This window comes from Cariama cristata, unplaced genomic scaffold, assembly GCF_000690535.1.
Source record: "Cariama cristata isolate BGI_N322 unplaced genomic scaffold, ASM69053v1 scaffold19770, whole genome shotgun sequence".
NCBI classification, from domain to species: Eukaryota; Metazoa; Chordata; class Aves; order Cariamiformes; family Cariamidae; genus Cariama; species Cariama cristata.
The window spans coordinates 40,225-64,018 of record NW_009595565.1 but is presented as its reverse complement, the minus strand read 5'-3'; the positions used below and the strand labels follow the sequence as shown (position 1 = coordinate 64,018).

Below are 23,794 nucleotides of genomic sequence, written 5' to 3'. Positions count from 1 at the left end.
AACTTCAGCAGTCTCTTACATGACATGAGAATTACTGCTAACAGGTTATGTTTTTTGTGTAAGACAGCTTTGTGGGCTGCATACATTGCTGCATAGCACACAATGCCCTTAAGGGACTAACTTCTATGGAAAAAAGAGTTTCCCAAGGCAAAGCAAAGCTGGGTTATGGAATCAACCACAGGCTGCGACAACAGATCACAGGGAGTCTCATCTCTGCTGCGAGCTCCGCACAGCATCACCACATACAGGCGCATCCGTTGGCTTCGCCCCCCTCCTCGGCATCACCTCTCCACTCCGGGGACTTCCCAGCAGCCTCCCAGCTCACCGGGACCCACCATCATCTCATACCCATTCAAACAGTTGCTTGAAAAGTTACCCTCAAGCGATGTGTATCATCTAGTATATTCTCGAGAGCTCTGGAAAGGACCCTGCCTGTCCCCAGTTCACACTTTGTGCTTTGATCCTCACTCGAGTGATTTTTCCCCACTCTCAGAAATATTTTTCTGGATTGTTTCTTCCTTGAAAACTTACAGAGCATGAAGGTGTGCGAAAACACACTGTGTCCACAACCTGGCACTTTTCTTAGCCTGCACGGATTACCTTTTTCATCACCTTTGAGCACTTCTGCAGGTTTTCACTTTATTCTCCAGGTGACTGCATGCTAGCTCGAGGCATAGAAGATACTTTTAATTTCCTGAGCATCTTCTCTTCCTTTCTTCCTCCCCACTGCATCATCATTTTCTGTTTAACTCTCTGAAGTTCCTGTTGCTTTCCAAATCGCTCCCTGCTGAAATTTAGTACCCTTAATTTTCTTTTCTTTGGTCTTGCACCAGTCCTAACTGAATCCCCTTGTGCTGAGTCCTGGCAGCAGCTGCTAGGCAGCCCCCGTACCAGAAGCACCGAAAAGTGGTACAGCTGTCACAGTGCAACAGGGGCCCCGCCAAACACCTTCATTACTGGTCAGGCACTGCATGAGGGAAAGAAAATCAATTCATGCCTGAAAAAAATAAACACAAGAACTCTCTGAGGAGGCAGTCTGCTTCCAAAGTCCAAAGAAAACGTTCCTACCACCATAGCAGGCATCAAGGCGAATATTCCCACTTGGAAAAACTAGTGTTTCAGCATATTACGTACAAACAATCCCACCTGGAAACCTTCCAACACTCACTAAATGAGGCGACACCAGCTCGTGTCGAGTAAAGAGCTCTACTCTGAACTTATAAAGGCCAAAAATAAAGGACTGTGAGACTAAGAAAGACCTTCCGTCCTGCCTTGTAGCTAGACCACAACTTCACAGAACTATCAAGTCTGGAAATAAACAAACAAATAAATAATAGTTCCATCCATACAAAAATGCTTAACTTTTTGCTCCAAAGACCAGGCTTCAGAAGTGTTAAAAGTAAATCTGGGTGGGGGGAACTCACTAAAAACCCATACCCAAAAAGCCCAGCTTCTATGCACTTTTCAAGTGGGTTGCTACAACCAACCTCATTAGAAAGGGACTGGGGAGAAATCTACCAGTAAGATGAAAGAAAACCACAGTGACTTAAAAAGAAAAAGTAACAAAAAACCTCAGCTTTCTCAAGGTTTCAAAACAGCAAGAGCAGCATCACAGCAGCATGGAGTGGAAGCACACACTGCCAAGAGTTTAAGAGTTTCCTGAAGCGTTTACATACAAATGATTATTCAGGTGGAATTACCACAGCATCAGTACCCTTAAAATCAGAGATATTGTAAGATTACATTTTTCTTGTACAATAAAGCTATAAAACTGCCGTGAAATTTAACTTGGTTACATTTAACCAATTTAACGTTGGTTTCCACCTGGATTTGTTTCACTTAAAATACTGTCTTCAAATGGACTCTGAAGCCTTGGAAGTCTCAGAAGTTGACCAAGCTTAAGACCAATTACAGTAAAAAAGTTCCTTTCCAGGATTCTCACTTTTATAAAGTACTTTCAGTCTGAACAAGAACTCAAGCTGCTGAAACATCAGACTTTGCAGAACGAGGCAGAAAGAACTGGGTTTCAGCATTTGGGACAAATAACGCAGTCACTGCTCGTTATTTCCAGGTTATACTATGCCTGCTATAAGGATAAACGAGAGGAAGTACTTAAAAAAAACAACCCACTATTGAAAACTAATGGTAGAGTGACCTGTCAAAGCTATAAACTCTACCTCAAAAAGTCTCAATGAGCCAGGAAGGCTGAAAGTTGGGGGCAGGTGGGTGGAAACAACCCACAGAGTTGGGTTATTTCCATCTCAACTCCCAGTTATCGGTTAAACCTGCCTCTCCTACAAGCACTTATTCATACCACATTCAGGCCACGGGTGGTTCTCAACAGCATCACATGATCTGAGACAGTTATTGGGGTCTCCAGGAGAAGAATGCCTGGAGGACTGTCCTGCCAAAAGCTGCGGGGCAGCTCTCAGAAAGGTCCCTTAGCATTCAGGAGCAATCACAGGAGAAGTGAGCTTTGGAAGCACTAAATTCAGAGTGACACCTTTGCGTGCGGTGAGATTTCTGCATGTTCCCTGAGCAACTGAGAGTCAGGACATACAGTGCAGAGATCTCCAGATCATCGGCTGAGATGAAACAAGAGTGAGCAAGCTTGCAATTGCCGGCACCAAGAAGCACCCAAAGACATGGTAAAGACAGCAAACAGCACGGGCCTGTGACCTTCTTGCTGAGGATCCCGACAGAGGTAAGACAACCAGAACGTCGGATGGGGCGAACAGAAGAGCAGGAGTAAAGAGCCCACAAGGTGGTTTCTTCTTTGAGGCTGCAGAGAAAACTATAGATTACGGTGTGGCCACTGACTCCATAAGGAACGGAGTTTGGGCAATGGAGCCTTCCTTGCACTGTCACAGAAGTACCAAAGTACCGAAGAGTCAACAAACCCGGCTGCTTGCTCGCTCTCTGCAAGCAGGCAAAGCAAGGGGACCAAAGCAACTTGCAGAAAAACGGTCACAGAAGTCTGCTGTGAGGTGGACTTCTCTATCTTACCGGGAGAAATGCAGCGTTCTGTGGAGTGCACTTTGTCAGATACTATATACCATGTCCCTCCAAAGGCAAAGTCTGGTAATTTGTTACCCACGTCTGAAAAGCAGTCAAAGAATGCATGTATCAATGTACGTATACACACACATGCTCATTTATTTCTCCTGAGTGCATCTAAATGCTCGGAGTCATTGCTTAAGAAAGAGGAGCTGGCTGATGTAGAAGATTTCAAGGGGTCCCTTCCAACCTCTCTGATTCTGTGGCTGCAGATTATTGTTACTGCTAGCAACCACTGTGAAAGCACGATAACGCAGTGCAGTCTGGATAAAAAAGAACATCTGAATCACACACCGACATCTGGCCATCTCTGTCATTTCGATAAACTGTGGAGGCATAGGAAGCCGCTGCTTACCAAAGCACACAATCAGATGTCAGTATGAAGCGGTACGTCAGCTCTGCAACACAGACCAGAGGAGCCTTGCCCTTGCTGCACGGAGTACGTAAGACTCTGGAGAAGCTCCTGGGAAACCTTGGTCAGAATTTGTGGACTACCAGCACTTACTTTACCTTTCACAAAGGCTCTGTAGCGTTCCAGTGTGCAAGGGGATACCGATACAGATGATATACTGGGGCAGAGGGGCCTTGCTTGGTGGTGCTGAAGCAGAGGGAGGAGCTGAAGCTCATGGCTCAAGGACTGAAGATGAAGTGGCCACCAGAACAAGAACATTTTATAATTAGGATTACCTAGGAAAGTAAGGGTGAATCCTGAGCTCTACATGGGAGTGAGGAAAACCCCACATCATGTTGGGGAGTTCCCAGTTAAAGCAACCAGTGCTTACCAGTGGAAAGAAAGGAAAGCAGCCTAGGCTAAGGATGAGAACCTAGACACAAGTACACCTTGAAGACCCGCAGTTGTTCCTGCTTTGAGACTTGGTGCACCCACAAAGTGGGTGCCCTTCTCTCTTCAGAAGGCAAGCCTCAAGGTTCTGCAAGGTCAGAGCATTGTCCACCTCTCACTAGACAGAAGAATCAGCCGTGGAGAGGGCAGCTCCTATGGTACAGCCAGCTCTGCTGAATAAGCCCGTGTAAGAGGATTCACCGTGATGCCTGCTGCTGGGAAAGGTGAAGTTGAGCTCAGGTCCTCTACAACCAGAGGAACACCTCAATACCACTCTAAAGGTCCTGTTATGATTAGAAAGAATGGGCTGGAGGACCAACATTCGGTGAGATAGACCAATGAGACCACGGTGAGACTGCGTGGGAAGTAAGGAACCTAGGAAGAATACACTTTATATATGAACAAATGTTAGCTCTGTGCTATTCTCTAGGCTGGTAAACAAAATTATATTAGAACTTTTTTTTTTTAATGATACGCAGCACTTTGCACAGACAGCACAGTCCAGTGAGCTGACATGGGCTAAACGTGACATCATTCAGCAAAGACAAGGCCAGGTTCACTGTCACCATGCGACACAATTTTTTATTACTGAATGAGCCAAAGGCAACCGATTTCCAGAATTGACAGCCACCAGCCTTTCACTGGACCACCCTGGAGAGAATCACCTTCAACAACTCACCTGCTTTGGAGTGTCCTTTCAATAGTCTCAGCACAAAGACAAGAGTTTTTTACATTCTAATATAAAAGTTACCACCTAAGAGGCACCAAGTGCACTGCTCCTCTTTTATATCAAATACGTATCAACTGTTTCCCCCAAACAGCTCATCTCAGGAAGCCACGTCTCTTAGAATATGAAGTTGGAAGGGACCCATAAGGATCACCGAGTCCAGCTTCCTGCTCCTCACAGAACTACCGAAGACCAACCATAGGACTAAGAGCGTTGTCCAGATGCTCCTTGAACTCTGACAGGCTTGGTGCTGTGATCACTGCCCTGGGGAGCCTGTTCCAGCAACCGACCACCCTCTCAGGGAAGAGTCTTTTCCTCATGTCCCATCCGAACTCGTTTCCATTCTGGGGTACAAAAGGCAGATTTTGAGCTCAGCTCCCTGCCACGCTGGGCCCCGCAGCAGCTGCTCCTGCCAAAACAGCAGGAGGTGGTCCCAACAGCAGACGCCAAGACCACTCCTATGCCAAGAGGCCAGCAGGCATTCATGCCACAACAGCGAGATACAGATCCGACCAAACCTTCAGCACTGGAGTTTTTAACACTAGCCACCAAACATGTCTGTTCTACCACAAAATATAATGCAATCAACATTCAGCGTGCAGCAAGCACAGCTCCTCACCTGAAAACCATCACTTTTCTCCTGATGTAAATTCCCAGTTGTGTCATTATCTTACCTTACGTTTCATTTCGTCATCCTCTTCTATCCTGGCACCGCCAGCATCACTCAGGACAGGACTCAGGAGAGGAGATGAATTCTGTCCAGTTGCGTTCAAGTTCACCTGAAACGCCGGGTTCAAGCCCAGGGGACTCTTCAGCACGAGGGAAGAGAGCTGAGGATGGTCCACTGAGAGGCCTGGGTGGGAAGAGAAGAAGGAGTGGAAAAGGAGAGAAAATGGTTTCAAAGATACTGCATCCAAGATAATTACCCACTGTTACTGTAAACCATAACTGCAATCTCACAGTATGAAAAAAAAGGGTAAAAAAATAAAACAAAAAAAAAGGCATATACACATCCATAGACTTAAGTGCATATCTCAAAGCAAACGGAGTGTTTCCTGCAACCCAGGTGTTACCTGGCAGCACAGTAAGGACAGACACCTTTACAACTGCATTTAAGGGAAAGGAGAAATTGTTTAGTGTCTAGAAAAAAGTACTCAAATCCCGCTGGGTTTTGTTGAGTAGCAGCAGGGTTTGCAACTTATACTGCGGTAACAAGAATACAGCTTTTAACTTTTCCTTTTTAGAACAAGAATTACTTTTCACCCCAGGGAAAAGCTAGGACAAATCATTCTGCTACTCTCCCCTCCAGACGATAAAATACAAAATAAAATACTCGTTAAAAATACATTCAGAAATCAGGGAATCTCCAAAATTGTACCAAGGGGAGAGGAAAACATGTTGCTATACAAAAAGGGAGCATGCAAGGGATTTCATTCCTGGCTTTTATGTGTATGTATAGGTATAAGTATATGAACAGAATAACCTATATCTAATCTGAAGTATACGAATAGTCTAATCTACTGATCTCAAATGAAAACAATTTTGCAGTACTGAGTATTAACTGGATGGACGCAATCCTCTTGCACAGCAAAACCTGTCCAAAGCAGGAGTAACATGTGCTGCTTTGCTTTCGATTATTAATTGTCAAGCTCTTTTTTTTTTTTTTTTTTTTTTTTTTTTTTAACGTTAGTATTTCATTTGTGGACCCTTTAGAGATTTCCGACACTTCAGGCCCCGTTACAGTGAGTTTAAGGCTATGAACAGTAGCTGCTCTGCTCTCGTCTGCAGACTCCTTGGAAACAGGATGCAGACACCTCTCGGGTGGCTGAAAATGCCTGCTCGAGATCTGCTTTTTTGGGACCAAAGGCAACAGACGCTTACAAATTAGTCACGCTACGCCCACAGAATTCCTACCTAACCTCACCTATTTTATTTTTTTTCCTGATCTTCCCTACGATAAATAGACAAGCTTCATTAGACCAGGCAACTGAACAGATACCGAGCCCTTCAGTCCCTACGGCTTTTGCCGTGCTGCTCCAACACTCAGCCGCGCTCCCAACCCTCCCCAGCACCATTTGTTGTACGTTGCAAGCAGAGAGCAAGGGTTAAACCGCCTGACTGAAGGCAAACAGAAAAATCAACAGTGAAGCCAAAAATGCCAACTCATCAGTTCCCCGACTACTTCAAAATCAGCCCAAAAGGTTTTAAAAAAAAAAATTCAGCCCCCGTGGATATCCAAAGTCTCTCTCGACACAGGGCACATGTGCCGGAGGAGATGGAGTCGGGCGCTTTGCCATTCACTCCGGGCAGGAGCGGCTGCTGCTCTCTGGCTCAGGAAACAAAACCACTGCAAGTGCCCGGCAGCGCGACGATGGCGAGGGAGCCCGAACGCACGATCGCACGCACGCGGATTTTCACACTGACAAATGCAGGAAGCTAAACAGTGCTGCGCTCGGTCACCTGGAAGAGATTCAGATCATCCAGGCTGCGGAGTTAACTATTAATACACTAGTCGAGCACAGTCATTCCGGAGCCGATTTTTGATTCTGTCTGAGCGTTTTCTTCATTCCCACTGCTTTTAATATTAGCACAGGAAAGCAACAATGTCTGGCATTTGTTTCACCTATACGGGGATAGAAGTTTATCAGAAGTTTGCTTTTACGCCCCAGGGATGCTGAAACAACAGCGGAAAACCAAGTAAGCTAGAAGCTTAAGGGGTGAGGAGCTTTTTTAAATTCTTGGAATTTAACACAATGTAGCGACACATTCCAGAAGTTGTAACTTGAATGGCTTCCCCACAGACCAAATGCTCAGATACAAGGGGAGCAAAAGGGATGTAACTAGCTACAAACTCCACTGCCTGCCCATTTCAATGGAGTCGTTCTAATTTTTATCACCTCCAACAGGAGAAGCTGGCCATTAAATTCATTTCAAACACTCGCACATTTGTATCCGACAGCAAGAACCCTGTCGCCCAAAGCCAGAGCGATTTATGAAAACAAGAGGCGCGTTCAGCTCCTCCAGAAGCCCCAAAGAAGGAGCAGAACCCAAGATGCCAAAGCACAGGGCTTCCCCTCTCCCCAGGCCTGGGAGGACGCAAATGCCCGTGGTTTTTTGGGGGGTCGGGAGTGCCCTTCCCCTGCCCGCCGACAGCTTGAGGAGGAGACCTGGAGCCTGCTGTTTCGTTTCCCTAGGATGGAAGGGCCGGAGCTGTTACAGCTGCAGCTTGTAACAGGCTGTCAACTTAAATGGCAAATTCTGCAAAGGGCCTTTCCGGGGTTAATGCGACTTCCGAAATTTGTCTTTTCTAGAAAGGACTACAAAATGTCATGGAGGAGTTCAGGTTAGCTTTTTTTTTCTGCTAACATTTGTTTAAATGTTTTGTATAAACTCATGATGGCGTATCTTGGCAGATGACGTTACAAGCGTGTACGTAAATTTTCATTCTCGTAATCCGACAGTATTTCTCCACTAGAGCAGCAAGGGGGGAGCTCCCAGGCAAGCAGGTAAGATGTACAGCAACTCTCTGTTCTCCTGGGGCAGGTTGGTAAAGGAAGAATCCATGCAAAAGTCGGAGCAGCTGTTGCCACTTTCAACAGCTGTCCAATGTAGAAAACTCCTAATTAGATAGAAACAGCGATGCGAAGATCAGAAGGTGTGAATGGTTTCCTCTGACATCAAACCCTGGAGCACCCAGCCTTCCCTGCCCCGCAGGCATATTAAAAGGGACTGTTCTTTGAGAGGGGTCTTTCCATGTTTCAACTTTCTGAGTGAAGCGGAAATTTGTTCTCTACATGGAAGTCGTAACACAAACATCCCAAATGGGGGGAACCTCGCTGTGAGCAGGAGTCAGAGTTTCCATGCAGTGATGTGGGCATTCAACGATGTAAACCAGCCCCTCACAGACACGACCGCAGTCGGCACAGGACAAACTTCTGCTTTCACGTCACACACGAATGCATTTAACTCAACGCAATGTCAAAAAATGTGTCAGTTCGGTGTAATATTCCACATATGCAAAGATCTTTAAGAATACTGATACTTCTTAGTTAGTTACACTATGTAGTTATAACCATGTATCCTTAAGCAAACCAAACCACAGTTTCATAAAAAGACCAGCATGCCTATAATTGAGAAAAATTAATAAAAGAATCAAGTTTAACAGTAAAACATTGCAAAAGCACTGCAGTTTGCACGAACACAGCTAAGGGCTTCAGTGAGGATGCTAGTCCTATCTTTCACAGCTACTGTAGAATACTGTCAAATTGTTTTATTATTGTTTATGCTGCCTCTTCTTTTGTCCAGATATAAAAATGCAAAAGCCTCTATCTAATATATAAAACTAGGACTTTATATAAATGTTTGTCTACTCTACTTTTTACTGAGAGGATCTTCAGTGTATACAGATGTGAAGGTTCACACTCAAACTTGAAAAAGAATTTAGAGTATTATACAAAACCAGTCAGGAGAAGTTCATTATGGAATTACAGAGCAACCTTTAAGCCAGCTGCTGTAACCATGACCTTACCTTTTATTTTCTTCAAGAATACTTCAATCCCATCCCTCTCACTGACAGTATTACAGTTATCATACAATTGCTTTTTTTTTTTTTTTGGCCTTAATACACCTGTTTAGTGTCCAATATCCAAAATCCTCCATTCTTATTTGCCTTCCTAATAGGAATACAGCAGAGATCTTCTCTAACCTGCCAGGCATTTCGCAGGGAATACACTTGTTTACCCCTTGCAAACTTCAGAGACGTGGGCAGTGAAGGAAAACTTTGGAAAACTATCACCCGATGTCAATCAGCAATGCCAGACAAAGCAAGGAAGAAAGCACACAGCAGCCAGGTTTTAAGTCTGACTTGTAATTTACTACATCAGCATAAACCAGTTTTGGTCCCACATTAGGGACAGCAGCAGGCGACATGCTAAGGAGATGGAAACCACCTTCCTGGGCAAGCTTTGAGAGTAAAATGAAACCGATACAGGAAAAATTACAACTATTTTCTGCAAAAAGAAAAAATTGAGTAAGAGGAGAACAACTTGCTAGATTACTTTCTTAACCATAACACTAAGTTTTATCATTTGATCCATCAGGAGCCTCTAAATTTCTGTTGTCTGAAATCAGTCGTGTGGTGCCTTAACTTTTCTACACTACTAGAAGATGTCCATATATATACTGAGACTTTTTTTTTTGCAATTATAAACCAAGCTAATTGAAACATTTACACAACACTTAAGGGAGAGGCTATTTCATACCTTTTAACTCTCACAAAAGGAAATGAGGAGGGAAAAAAAAAAGTTTTAAAATTGTGTATCTGAGTTTTAATTGCAGCTTGGATTTTGAAAGTGGCTCTGGAAAACTGGTGTGCTAAACCCCAACATCTCATTTTTCTGTGTGCCTTCAGAAGCACCTCAGCCAACATGTAGAAAAAGCTTTTGCCTTTCCTCTGCCATCCCCTTGTTGGTACTGTATACTGTTAGAAGCACAAAGCAAAATTCTGTTTATTTTGGAAAAATTCTGGTCTATGGAACCATTCAGCTCCAGCAGGTACAGGGAGGTGGTCCAGGTCTGAGGTTGAATCTGGACTGGGGAGAAAAAAAAAAAAAGAAAGGAAAAAAAAAAAAAATCACTGCAGCCTTGGTGATGCTAACTGAAAAAACAAGTGTTTGATTTTCGGAGCTGAAATATCCGATCTCGGATCTGTCATACCTTACATTACCATGATCACTGGCTATCTGTTCTATCTGTTGTTTCAGAGAAAGAGCAGCACAGAGCTCACAGCTCTCTGGGCTTTCCTCCCAGATTAATACAATTTTAAATGGTAAAAGCTCCCACACTAGGGGACTAGGCCAGTTTATTACAATACAGGTTTTGCTAATCATATTAATATGGACTAGCTTTTACTAAAAGTTTAAGTAGAAGCAGACTTCATTTGGTTTACACTGAGATAACAAGCTTGATAATAAGATAATCAGCTTCTGCCATCACTTCTCAGTTATTTTTCAGAGGATATTTCCATTCTTCAATCTAAGTTCAATCTCTACACATCAAGCCAGATTTGAGTGCAAAGCTTGACAAAAATAAAATGCAAGTACTGGTTCTGTAAGCTTTATGCTTGAATGCTTAAAACAATTCAAAGACAGACAATGAAAACAGTATCCCAATAACAAAGAGCACTATTGGATGTACTAAAAGTTATGTGAGGTTCAAATGTTAGCAATTCGACCCCTTATCAGGAGGGAGTGCCCCTTGCATTTCACTAATTGACTCTTTAAAGATGTAACTTTATTATTATTATTACTACTACTACTACTATTTCAAACAGATGAGATGCTTTTTACGCTAAAGCCCTGCAGTGGCTGACCAGAAGATGAGGGGAGCCTGCTCAGAGCCCCCTCCTGAACCCATCACACGCACAGATCGAATTATTATTTCTAGACTGAAAGTGGTCTGCAAGCTAATGTACTACAACTGAAATCCTGGAATATCCCAAATCTTCCTTATTTCAAAATATCACAACTAATATATTTTTCCACTGCAAATCTTCCCTTTAAAATAATGAGGCTTAGTTGAGAGATAGAGAATCTTGAAAAAAAAAAATTATCTAAAAGTCTAAAAGAAATTACCTAAGACACTTTAAATTCAAGGGTTTCCTTCTTTCTTTCTTCTCCTCCAATGGGTACAGATCGCATTAAATGTTACAGCATGTTTATAGCACTTGGAACATGCCCCAGTGAAACTGTATGTACCTGTGAAGTTACACCTACACGTGACACTGTAGGAGAGTCCTAATGCTGGTCTCGGTTTTACAGCTACGTCCAGGATCTGAAACGACTGCCCTTCTTCTGCCACCTTCCCTCCCTTGTAAAGGGCACGCTACTTGCAGGCAAGAAAGAATATGTATCCATTGTTATGGACTGCAGATTGTAAACTTTTACACTGTCACCGTGTTAAACAGAAATCTCTTTATGCTGTATCAACAGCTTTGATCCACCTGTGCTCAACCTACGACTTTGCACAAACCTCTGTGTGCAGCATTGCTGAAATGAACGGTCAGGGTTTCAACCTAAATCGCTTCTTTATGTCAGGTATGTATTTTCCTTCAATCTACGGAAAATTGGTTTAAACGTTACAACAAAAACAATCAAAGCAAAGTTAATCAAATTCAACCCCTGTAATAAAGTGATATAACATGCTATGTTCTAAAATCCCCTGATGTTCGAAAGGAAGCCGGAGTCAATTCGGCCCAATAATTCCTCCTTGCTGAAGAGCAAAGTTTTTTTGGAGTGGGTGTTTTCATTGTTTCATAACTCAGCAAACATAATATAGAGAATAATCAAAAAGAAATTGTCAATTCAAACCAGCCCAGAAGCCTGCTCAGTTTACTTATGCAAGTACTATGGATTTTTTTGAGGCAAATGTTTCTGTGATTCAGGAAAAGAGGATTTACCCTCACATTTATCACAGACTCCTGAAGGAGAACTTTCAACCTAAAACCCATGCAATTGCCTCCACACCCTAGGACTGCAATCAAGGGCAGGCTTCCAACAAAAACAAGTATACAGGAGAGAGTTCGAGGGACATACCCAGCTTAAAAGAAAATGTCTCCACAATAAAGATAATTGCTGTAACAAAATCTGAACTTCTAGTCCCATTTGTATGCCAAGCAAAAGGTCTGCACAAACCAGCAGTTTGAAAACCACACACCAATATTTGCCCCAGCTGTGCTCTACTTTCAACAAAGGGGTACAGGAGAAAAACTGCCTGGAGGAACCCGGTAATAAAACTCTAAGATGCCTTGGCTAGGAGAACAAATATTTATTCTATTTCAAACACAAGGGTAATGAAAAATAAAGCTAAAAAGCCCATGTTGTCATTTATATCAAAGTTTTCCTTATTTTATTGCATAAACAATTAAAATTATGAATTAGTACAAATCTGTAGGTTCATAACCGGCAATCTGAACAGACACAAAGATATTAAAAATCCCAACATGTAATTCAATAAAACAATTACCGTATAAAAGATAAAGTTCGAAAGATCAATTAGGAAATTCCAGCCCTCTTTGTTTTCTTAACGTAATCTTTTCCTGAAATGAGTAGCACCTATCTAACCGGGGAGTCACTCTAACCAAGGCACACGTACCCCTGTACGTATCAATAAACTGGTGTTTCGTGTTTCTTACCGGTCTGCAGGGCTGCCACAAGCTGCGCTCTCGGCTGCCATCTGAGCAACAGCAGAATACTGTGACTTCAGAAAATTTATAGCAAAAACTAAACATAAAAACTACAGGTTACGAAAACTAAAAGACTACACTGAAAATTGTATCATTCATTCAATCAATACCTGCTAATTATGGCTTAGAACTTTTCGCAAAATGACAATAATGGGAATGACTTACCGACAGGTTTGCACCAAAAAGCATAAAATTATAATGACTTTTATTAGTGTCTCCACGAAATCTTACTCTTATCAAGATTTTCAACTAAACAAAACTACCACCACCAAAAAAAAAACCACCAAAAAAAACCCCCCAGCACCAAACCCAAATCAAGTCACCACCCCCCCAAAAAAAAAAAAAATCCCTTAAACAAAATCACCTGTGACCACAATACAAATATACACAGGGAAAAAGGAGATCAATACGTGGTATTATCCAGCAACTCTGAAATTCATTGGAAATTAAAGTTGAGAGCAGATCAACGTATCATGCTATTCCATTCTAAGATAAAATATGATAACTCCTGGGAAATACACAGCATCTATTACTTGAATGAGTACTTTAAAATTACGAAGTCTACACACAATAGATAACACAGGCTAGCAAAGTTTATCAAAGTTTAACTGGGTGGTGGATAACTCAGGGAATATTCTATGGCCCCTGTTTTGTGCAAATTAAGAGTTCCAGTAACTGCATACATGAAGATCAAAAATGTTCTGATGTAGTGCTTTACATTTAATAAACGTGTTTAAGCGTAGAATGGTTCTAAGTATACACATAGAGGACTACAGGTGCAGATTAAATTCCCCACTCCAGACACGCATTTCTCAGTGTCCTTTAGTTGCAGTGCAATGCGCAAGCTGAGTACCGCAAGAGAGCTAAACCCATCAGCCTAACCCCTTTTGAAAAGCCACTAATACTGATGTGCTTTCTACAGCTGCAGGTATTTGCTAAAATATGAAAGCGGAGCAGCAGAAGGATGGAAAACAGCCCTATTTCCCCAAGGAGCCAGAGCGATGGCTCCAGCACACTCCCTTCGCTGAGCTACCGCTGCAACAGCTGCTGGATGCACAAGCTGGAGCAGGAGAATAAGCCTGGAAACCCCAGTGGTTCTCTGTACTGGAAAAAGACGGCACTAAAACTGGCACATTGACTAGAAATATAAGTACCTATATATGCCCCCCCGCCAGCCTCCCACAATGGGGGGGCAGAAAGTAAACGTGAAAGAACGTACCTGCAGAAGGGACAGTGTCGGGGGGAGGAGAGGACGACCACTCACTTGCCACGGACAAGTGAAGGTTCGCACCTAGGCTTTCATCTGCTCCTACCACAGCTCCTCAAATGCTTTCTTCTCCAGGCGAGCATGCATGGAATACTCTACAAAGATCTTCTGATTTTTTCTCCCCCCTTTTTCACGCCATGCGACTCCTGCAGTAGCTTTTGCTGCTCAGGGTCTGCAAGGGTCCCAGCTCTCTCAGTTAGGCGGCTGACACCAACTCCACACATGCCAGCACTCTACCCACCTCCTTGAAAAGCAAACTTGTGTGCTCAGGAGAAAAACCAGAAATCGGTACCGGGAACTAATTTTTAGTAGTATCAACATTGTAAAAAGAAAATAAAACAAACTGCAAGGAGTAACACTGAAAGCTTAGCAGCATCGCTGGTACTCAGGACATAGCCACACCACACCGACGTTCACCAGCTCTCTTACACTACCCAAAGACAAATGATACGGACAGAGAACGGGAAGCCCTTCCCCTCTCCCATCTTCTCCTGCCGCAAGCATCCCAGACTCAGGTACACAGAGGAGTCAGGTGATGTGAGGGATCGCTGTTCCTGGTGACACCCCGTAACTAAAACCTCCATCTGAACAGCTCCATACCCAGGCCAAGGCTCCCACCACCCCATCCTCACCTGTGGATCCGCACATCTTGCTCTAAGCTAAAGGAACGAGATCCTAGTCACTCCCATTCCTTTAGAAAACAAGAGGGGCATTACATTAAGACTCTTATTATCATTTAAAAAAAAAAAAAAAAGAAAAGAAAAATCCCTGAGGTTTAAAATTGCCAATAAGAGATCTGCATAGATGCAAAAATCCAAGAAGAAAAACACTGAAGACACCTTTTCAAACTAACTGCAGTGCAAGGAAATGTATTGGCAAGCGTTCTCTCAGGATTGCCAAGCATGTTTATTGAAAATACAGGCAGCTTTTTCCTAAGATCTTTTGAAAACCTAGAGAATTTAGTTGGATTTATTCCCATATTAAGCAATTCTAACAGATTTAGAGAGAATGCTTGTGATTGAGGCACATAACATGAAACAGAGGCAGATGCGGTTATATGTAAATCACTGAATTGGGATTATTTTTTTTTAAAGATCAAAGAAATTAACAGCCTTCCTTCTAAGTCTTTATCTACGTATTTGTCCCTGACTCTATCACCTGTAAGAGAGTTTGCAGACAGAATTCTCTCCTTTTTTCCGTTTTCCTTTTTCTTTTTTAAGTTACATAATGTAGTTTAGTTGTGGGAAGGAAATCAGACAAACCACTTAAAAACATACTTAAAGGTACCAGCTTTGGACACAACTGAAGACCTCCTCCAAGTGCCTATTTAGAAATGTCACATTATACATCCACAACATCATCTCCACAGGTATTAATAAAGTCACACGAAGAGCCAGAACACACATTAAACAGAAGTGGGGAAAAAAAAAAAAAAAGTATAGCACTTACAGACAAGAAAATAGCAATCAAACCGCTGTACATTCCTGTAGGTCCAAACTAATACTTTGTTCTAAATGTGCTTTGATCTTCTGTGCCACTGGCAAAGGCAACAGGTTTCTCATGGAACAACAGTGATTCCACGCAAACACAGTAACTACAACATAAAAGCAAGTGCTGCGAAGAATAATCATACCTTGGTAAAAACTAAACTCAAAGAAATGGGTAACTAAAGGAGGTTTTACCTCCCTTGAAGTTTTAATTATCAGTATTTTGAGAAATAATAGTATTTTTTAAATGTTTGAGTAAAGAATGAAGGTCTTTTAATGATATATCAAGACCACATTTAAAAAAAACTGATATGAATAATATTGAGCATAAAGTTACGCTTATAACTGTAAGCTGCTTATTTTGGAGGCATTGATTGCACTAGTACTGCACTTTCTTTGCAAAGGACTGAAAACTGGGCAACAGGGAACTCCAAAACGAAACGGCTGAAGGAGAAGATGCTTTCCATCACAAGGTTTTGGTCAGTTATTTCACATTCTTGGTCGTACAAGAGCAAAATACTCTTTAAAATGTTATTACAAGCTGAAGCTCAGAAATTTCACCCCCCCAATCCATCAGGTTGGCAGACAGGAAGGACCTTTCACAACTTTTACTGTTTCACCTCAATAAATGTTGCTAAATTAGATGTGACCAGTTCAGTACCTGTCTTTTCAATTATGCTTTCAAACTTACAGATGACTCAGGTCAAAGTCACCTGATAAAAAAAAATTTATAAAAGCAGTGAAGCTCTAACTGTTGCTTACATTATTCACTCCTCCTAACATCTCAATTTCTCAGAAAGATTACTGTATTTTTCTGAATACAGCCCATATTTTAAAGAAAAAGTTAAAGCTCTCACCAGGTTTACCACCACCTGTCTTCCACAGATAAAGGACACTGTTATGAATCCATTTGTAAGCAGTTTTATGCAGTGATTAAATAAAGAAGGTGAGACAAAACGCAATGGGGATTAAGTGCTTTTATAGTCTGTGCATGTATCTGCAACCTGCTGCAAAGCAGAAGGGCACTTGTTTGTTGCTGGACTGCTGAAGGCACTTTGAAGTCAGAAAACACAATGATTGTCTTCACAAGAAGTTTTGGCGACTGCTATTTTCATTTGATTGTGTTCACATTCCCTCTTCTAAACTACCACGTAGGTTACCGATTCTTTGAAGTATACCACAGACACATTGCACTGGTTGATATTTTAAAACCTTCCTTCACAGTTGATTTGAAGATTGTCCATTTTTTTGATTGTGGAAACAAAAAAAAAACCACCACTGAAACGAGGACTCTCACTGCAGCACAAGAAAACAGCTAATTCAACGGATATGTCTGCTTGTTAACAAGCACGTGCAAAAGTGACTGTTGCGTTCAGGTGTTGGAGGAACAGGATATTTGATATCAGACTTTTACAGGTACATTTATAGCCAGAGAAATCCTTCAATATACTGAAATTTGTGCTGTCTGCATGAGGCAGCTGATGATACTTAACTTCTCTGAAATCAGTGGTTTTTCCTAAATGCAGTATTTTGCGAACATTGTAGCCTATTATACCACATTCTGGATGCAGTGTGATGCATATAATGCAGCACCAAAGCTAGGATGCTTTGAGGGAAACTGAAGAGGTACAAGACAAAAAATAAAAATATCAACTACATTATGTGATTTAAAATCCAGCCACTGGATTAGAGTTTTCTTGCTTAAAGTGACTGACATCACACCCTTTTGAATTCCAAGCCTGAAGAGCACAGGGGGATCCATTACAAAAAATCAAGAATCAATCAATTGACATGTGCCTTCTCTGTCCAGTCTTCTTGTGTGAGATTTTTTAAATTATTCTGAAAGTCAAAAGCAAAGTTATCACCAGTGGCTTGAGCAAAAGGGTTACTAAAGAAAAGGTTTACATCCAGTGGTGCAGCAGTTTCGGAGTCCCAGGAGTCCATGTCTGTGCTGCTGGAGTCTTCCGTGGTGGTAGGAGGATAGCTCAGCTGTTCCAGCTGGTCAATAATGTCCGTGAACTGAAAGGCTGAGCTGGATTCAGAGCGGACCGAGTAGGCGGGGAAGTTCACCATGGAACTGGCCTCCGAATGGTTCGCGGAGCTGTACGCGTGCAGGGAGGATGTACCGTTCAGCGGCAAATTATTGAGGGAGCTGCTCTCGGAGCGGTTGTTGATGAGTGAACTCGTTTCGGATGGGCTCAGGAGGCTTTGCATTCTGCTTGCTTGGGCCTTCACCTCAAACAGCTCCGAGGTATCTGATGGTCTTTCATTGCCATTGAAATCGCTCCCTTCTTCAAATTCAAACTCATCTTCCATATTCATATCTACCGCTTCGGTTGAGTACCTGTCAGGGCTTGACTGCGAAGAGACTGTATTTTGCTGAAGGGCATCTGTAGTTAAGCCAGGTGACTCTGACACACACTTAGAAAAATCAGAGCCCTTTAACTCTAAACCACTATACACATATGAAAACGCCTCGGAGCCCCCAGCAAAAAAAGAAATTTCTGCTGGGTCATCATCAATAAATTCCTCTGACACCTGTAACTGTGAATTTGTCAATGTGAAAAGAGGGGCACCCCGACTGCCATGCTGATGCTCTTGTTCAGCAACGAAAACACCTGTGGTAAAGTCATCCTCATCATTGTCATTTTTACAAACAGTGACCCTGCTCTCCTTACTACTCCTCTCTACGTCTATATCTAAACCACAACCACTCTCGACAACAGGACAAGCAGGGTTACAGTTTCCTGCAACACTACCAAACCCAACACCTTGGAGCACGGGAGATCCAGGCTGCTGCATCAGCTTCCTCCCCGCTTCTTCTGCTGGCGCTGTGGTGTTTTTTTCTGGAATCCTTGTGTACGGCGCTCGGGGCTCCAAAGAGGAAGGGCTGGTTTCTGCAAAGATGGGCAGGACAGGAGCAGGAGTGGCCAATAACTGAACTGAGCGGAAGGGGGCAGCTGCTGAGGCAGGAGACCCTGGGGTTCTCAAGCCCTCAGTGAACGGGACACTCTAAGAGGGAACAAAAGTAGAAACACAACAGAGAAAAATATTTTTATAATACATAAAAACAAATGCAACACCCAGTTCCTGATGTAGAACGAGTATGTGCTTCAAAAGAGCTCACTTTACAGCAAACAAAACATTGCATACTGAAACAGATCCAGCAGCCTCAGTAAGAGGCAAGATCTTTTTTCCTGAATTCAGATAACTGGATGGAAAATTAAATCCATATATTTCATGGCCCCTGCTGAAAAAGCAGCCGTAAGGGAAGGTAACACAAAATGAAGACAGCGAAATCCTGTGATGCTTCCCTAACCTCTTGTGTGTAAAGCAGGTGTGTTCAGTGAAACATTTGTTTCTCGCCACTGATTGTAGAAGGCATCTATACATTGAACTCAAGACTTCCACAAAAAGCAGTTAGATAGTACCTGAAGACAAACTAATCCTCTGAAATAACAACATATAGAAAGTACGACGTTTTCTTTTCAGTTAAGCTGAACTCTGAAAAGGGAAATAACACTTTACAGTCCTGTTGGCTACAATTATCAAAACTGATACCACCCACAAAAAGAAGAAAAACTGTGCATCAGGGACAAAGATCAAACCATGAAAGCAATTCCAGACAAACAGTGGACTCAGATCACCTTTCCTTCACCGTCACCTCAGAAAGCTGTTTGTCAACTTCCCTGACTGTGATATCGAGAGTGCTGCAGAACTGACCTGTTTTGGCACGTCAGCGTTCAAAGCGCGAGTGGATGTTCTGGCTTTGCTGTGCCTCCTGTGGAACAGAGAGCATCTTGTGACCATCCAAGACACAAATCAGCCTTCTCCCTTCCCCTTCAGCTATTGCCATTCCAGTAGCCAACAGAAATGTCTCAAGCTGTATTTCATCTTATTTTCTTAATAACCAGTTCAAGATTTACAAAGTCACATGAGTTGTAAATTAAACAGCACAGGAGTAAGAAACAGAAAATGGAATAAAGCAAGATCTGGATCATTCATACCACTGAAGGGGAACTCAAGAGCAACTTGGGGTAGAAGACTAGACTAAATAGCACACTTAGTTTAACTTCTTCCTTTGTCATCAGTATAAACATCTACAAATGAACGGCTTCAAAACCAGAATGAGTTCATCTGTAACAATTTTACAAACAACTTACGGTTTAGTCAACCCTGTAATTTATGGCATATACAATTCTATACCTTAAACGCCAAAAAGTGGTATCTTGCATCACACTTGTGGTTAGATTCATTCTATGTCAATAGTTTACTAGAAAATCAATCTTTCATACAGAAAAGGAGCTCAACTGGAGTCCAAGACATTAAAAGTATTTATTAATAGCAGATTAATGCCAACTTCTTAAAATTCCTGTTAAGTTCCTATAATCTTTCAGATGAAAGACTATGAAGAGTTTCCCACATGTAGACAGGATGGTTTCATATCAAAGTAAATAACAATTTTACAATGAAAACACATATTCTTAATTTATTTATTTCTATGTTTAGAAATGAATGAGTATTTAAGGTCACAGTTTCAGACTTGCAAATCCCAAGTTCAGTTATGTGCTCTGCCACTAGCTACTTGCGTAGCTACAGCAAAATGCAGACAAATCCTCACTACTTTCAGTGAATCTTCAAAACGCACTGAACTTTTAGATGGCCAAGTCACACATTGTGCACGGACATTAAAATGCAATACCAAAACTTTCCTAAGCTTCTTTACATCATCACAAGATTATAAATTTTTTACATTTAGCTCAGCTACCTTAAATTTGCAGTAGATCTTAGTAACAGACAAGTCAGCAAATGACCATGCCTCTAAGCATCACTAGACACACTGAAATTTAGGAAATAAGGGCATTGTGAAAGTCTCAATTGCCTTTCACTTTACACAATTATTTGTACTTACCTTTCATATGGGGTTTTCTTCATCCCACTATCCTTAATATAATCCACTAGTTGCTTCTGCGTTCGTCCACTGTGAACCCACAAAAGTAGAAACGTTATGAAACGCAGTGGATGAGAATTATAGATGGAAGGACTTCAGAATACTTTTTCTTTTTGATCTCATTTTCTAAGATACAAGGAATTCAGCTTATGAAATCTGTTATGTTTCTCCCTACCTGTATCTGAATGATGACCCTCTGGTGAAGAACACCGCTTTAGCCTTTGGTTTTGGTTGATCAAAGAGCCTAAAGAATGTGTGATATTCAACACAGATTTTCCAGAAGTTTTTACACTCATCCCTACTTCCCAAAAGAAACTCCAACGTATCTTGATACGGGCCCTGAGAACAAAACACAAAAGCTAAGCAGCACATGAAATAGCAATGGAGGAGAAAAGATGAGTACAAATACATGCCAACAAAAAGGCTGAACTCCAGTGAAGTGCAGTATTTTGCCAAGCCACTTCTCATACGCCTTAAACCGATGGAAGTGATTTTGAATGCAGTTTAAATCATTTAATAGCTCTCAAAAATATTTACCTTGAAACTGTAAAAATATTTAAAACACACTTGACTTTAGATACATGCTCAATATAATCTGCCTTAAGAAATATGGATCATAAAGTTAGTAACTTGAAAGAAATTAAAATATTGCAGCGAAATAGAAGTGATTTAAAAGTATTTTTTCCTTCCAAGTTCTGACGCTTGTCTTACTTCCTGAAATTTAGACGAGACTGGAAAATACTGTGTATGTCAGCGTACAGTTGTCACATGAAATTTCTGAGGGTCTCTTTGTGAGACACATTACTACACACAGAGACAGTGTGTCCTGCTTCAGCTTTCCTTGATACGCATAACCATAGTACGTCCAAAGAATTTCCCCCCCCTCCTCATTTTAATACAACCCCACATTGAACATAACCTAGGCATCCCCTGTGGAAGCAACAACTTTGATGACATCTGCAACCAAAAAACATCTACTGTAAATCAGCCAAGCATGACAAATAACACTTCTGCCATACACACATACAGAAAAGAGAAGCCTGTAGCAAGAATATTCACACAGTCCTTGAAATAAGGCTCCAACAATATAATCTCAGGCACATATTCAACAAGTTCCTGGAGGAAACAGTCATATAAAGCAATCACCGTTTGTATCAGCAGTGCACTCTTTTAAGGGTCTACAGCCAAAAGCACTCCCTAACGCACTTTTACCTAAACAACAGAGATTTGCTATATCAATGCTTAGTTCATTTTGACGATAATGGATCAGAGTGTTCATGAGAGCGTTAACCTCCAAGGGAAATATTAAAGGTAACTTTTTCAGAGTAAAAGTAGTGAGACAGGATGCACTAAATACTTGGTTTGGGTTTTTTTTTTTCTGTCTTACATTTACATGCCTATATCAAGGATAAGCTGAGGCTGATACATGAAACCTAAAAATCTAAGATGATAGACATGGGCTGAGAAAAGAAAGGTTTTTATTTGAATGATGAAGCCAAGCCTACCCCACTGATGTTGTTTTATAAAACTACAAACTCTAGAATTTTTCATAATAAAATTAAGCATACATTTTTTTTCAACACTGACCAGCCTACTATTACAGAAAAACTTACACAGACCTCTGGGTGGAGTTTAATAAGGAATCTTTTCCTCTTGAAGCTCAGTTTACGGACCTTTGACCAGTTGAAGGTATTGATTTTCGTATTACCCTGAATTAAAATTATAAGTGTTAAAACTTGGCAAAAGTTTCAGAAGTAAGAGCAGGAAACAAAATTCTGTTGTGGGCATACAGACACGTACATGTACACGCACACCACCACCCCAACCCGTTCTGTTGGATTTTTATTTCTGGTGACAATATTCCCTTAAAAAATTTAATCCTTCAGTACTGGGATAGCTAAAAGTGTGAGATGTCTGTCTGTCTCTACACAGAAACTAGAAAACTGAATGAAAACCTAGAAAACCAGATAGGAAAGGAACATTTTGACCCTATCAATATTCAGGATACTTTATGGTATGAGCAAAATGAGGGTTTCATTTTATTTAACACACTTTCCTTTTCCTGTGGACAGATCTCTAGACACACTCCTCCAAGCTGATTTTTCTAATTCGGCAGTACAATATACCGAGGAGTACTTGCCACAGGCGTGAGGGATCCTGCCAAGCTCTCTCGCTCACAAGCCTGCTTATTTGGCTAAAACCAGGTTCTGCCTTCACCCTGCTGCCCTACATCAGACCTCCCCTCCCTGTCCCACTGACTCCCAAAGCCCCAGGGAAGGACCCCATCAGCACTCACTACCACAGCAATTCTCCTGCTGCCCCCGCTATAGGCAAAGGGAGACAAAAAATGGTACTTGAAGAGAAAGACCCAAATGAACCGAAATGATGGAAACCTCAGGGGCTGTGAGGCCACTAAGGAGGACCAAGAGGAACTGCAGGACTGCAGTGGCTGATGCATCTCCAAAGAGAAGCTGCCCAACAGTAACAAAAGAACAGGTAAGACACAAAATGAATGGAAAATGGGTGCCCAAATGGAAATATTTCAGTAGGTCGGCTGTCTGTGTGGTTGGGTGGGTGGGGGGGGGGGAGGAAAATAATATGATTGCATTCATAAACAGAACTCTGATCATCAAGTCGCTCATTTACTATGACAAAGTAGTGATTCTAACTGTTGAATCACTTCAATGAAACAGCACTTCTATACACTACGAGCAACATTATTCCAGGAAAAATACACTAACGTTGAAACAAGGGAAACTGAGCCAAAATTCCAGGATTACAGACCTATTCCAGGGCTGTACCAAATGAACTGATGATTTTCTCTGTACATTTACGTAACTTTCAAACAGACAACAAAAATGCTTCTACTTCACTGTTGGTTTTGTGGGTTTTGAAGCTTTTCTCTCTGCACCAACAAGCACAAACTGCACCAAATATTTTGGGGGCTTAAATGATACTCCCGTGACCATAAAACTGTGCTAAATTTTAAAAACATCAGAGACACTTGAAGTTTAAATGAGACTTACTCCCAAGACATGCTAATGGAAAGACAGACACACATGCCCAGTCCGCCCTCCCCACCTTACCTGGAATACCAGTACACCCATGTGTGAGACAGCCAGATTAATTTTGGTGCCCTCACGGTCAGATGCAAGGTGAAATCTGATGCCATACATCTCTAGTTTCCGAGCAATTTCAAGCACTTGAAAGTCCGATTCAGCA

The 23,794-nt window shown here is 41.8% G+C and overlaps 1 protein-coding gene across 1 annotated transcript in view; it reads right to left on the bottom strand.

Moving 5' to 3' along the window:
* The window catches only part of FARP2 (FERM, RhoGEF and pleckstrin domain protein 2), a 76,182-nt gene that overhangs the window by 16,202 nt on the left and 36,186 nt on the right, over positions 1-23,794 (bottom strand). Inside the window, exons 8-15 of the mRNA XM_009702705.1 lie at positions 23,659-23,794; positions 22,186-22,281; positions 20,748-20,911; positions 20,534-20,602; positions 19,345-19,402; positions 18,391-18,633; positions 17,692-17,698; positions 5,300-5,478 (exon numbers count right to left, since the gene is read on the bottom strand). Coding sequence (XP_009701007.1) covers positions 5,300-5,478; positions 17,692-17,698; positions 18,391-18,633; positions 19,345-19,402; positions 20,534-20,602; positions 20,748-20,911; positions 22,186-22,281; positions 23,659-23,794 — 952 coding nt within the window. The remainder of the gene's footprint in view (positions 1-5,299; positions 5,479-17,691; positions 17,699-18,390; positions 18,634-19,344; positions 19,403-20,533; positions 20,603-20,747; positions 20,912-22,185; positions 22,282-23,658) is intronic.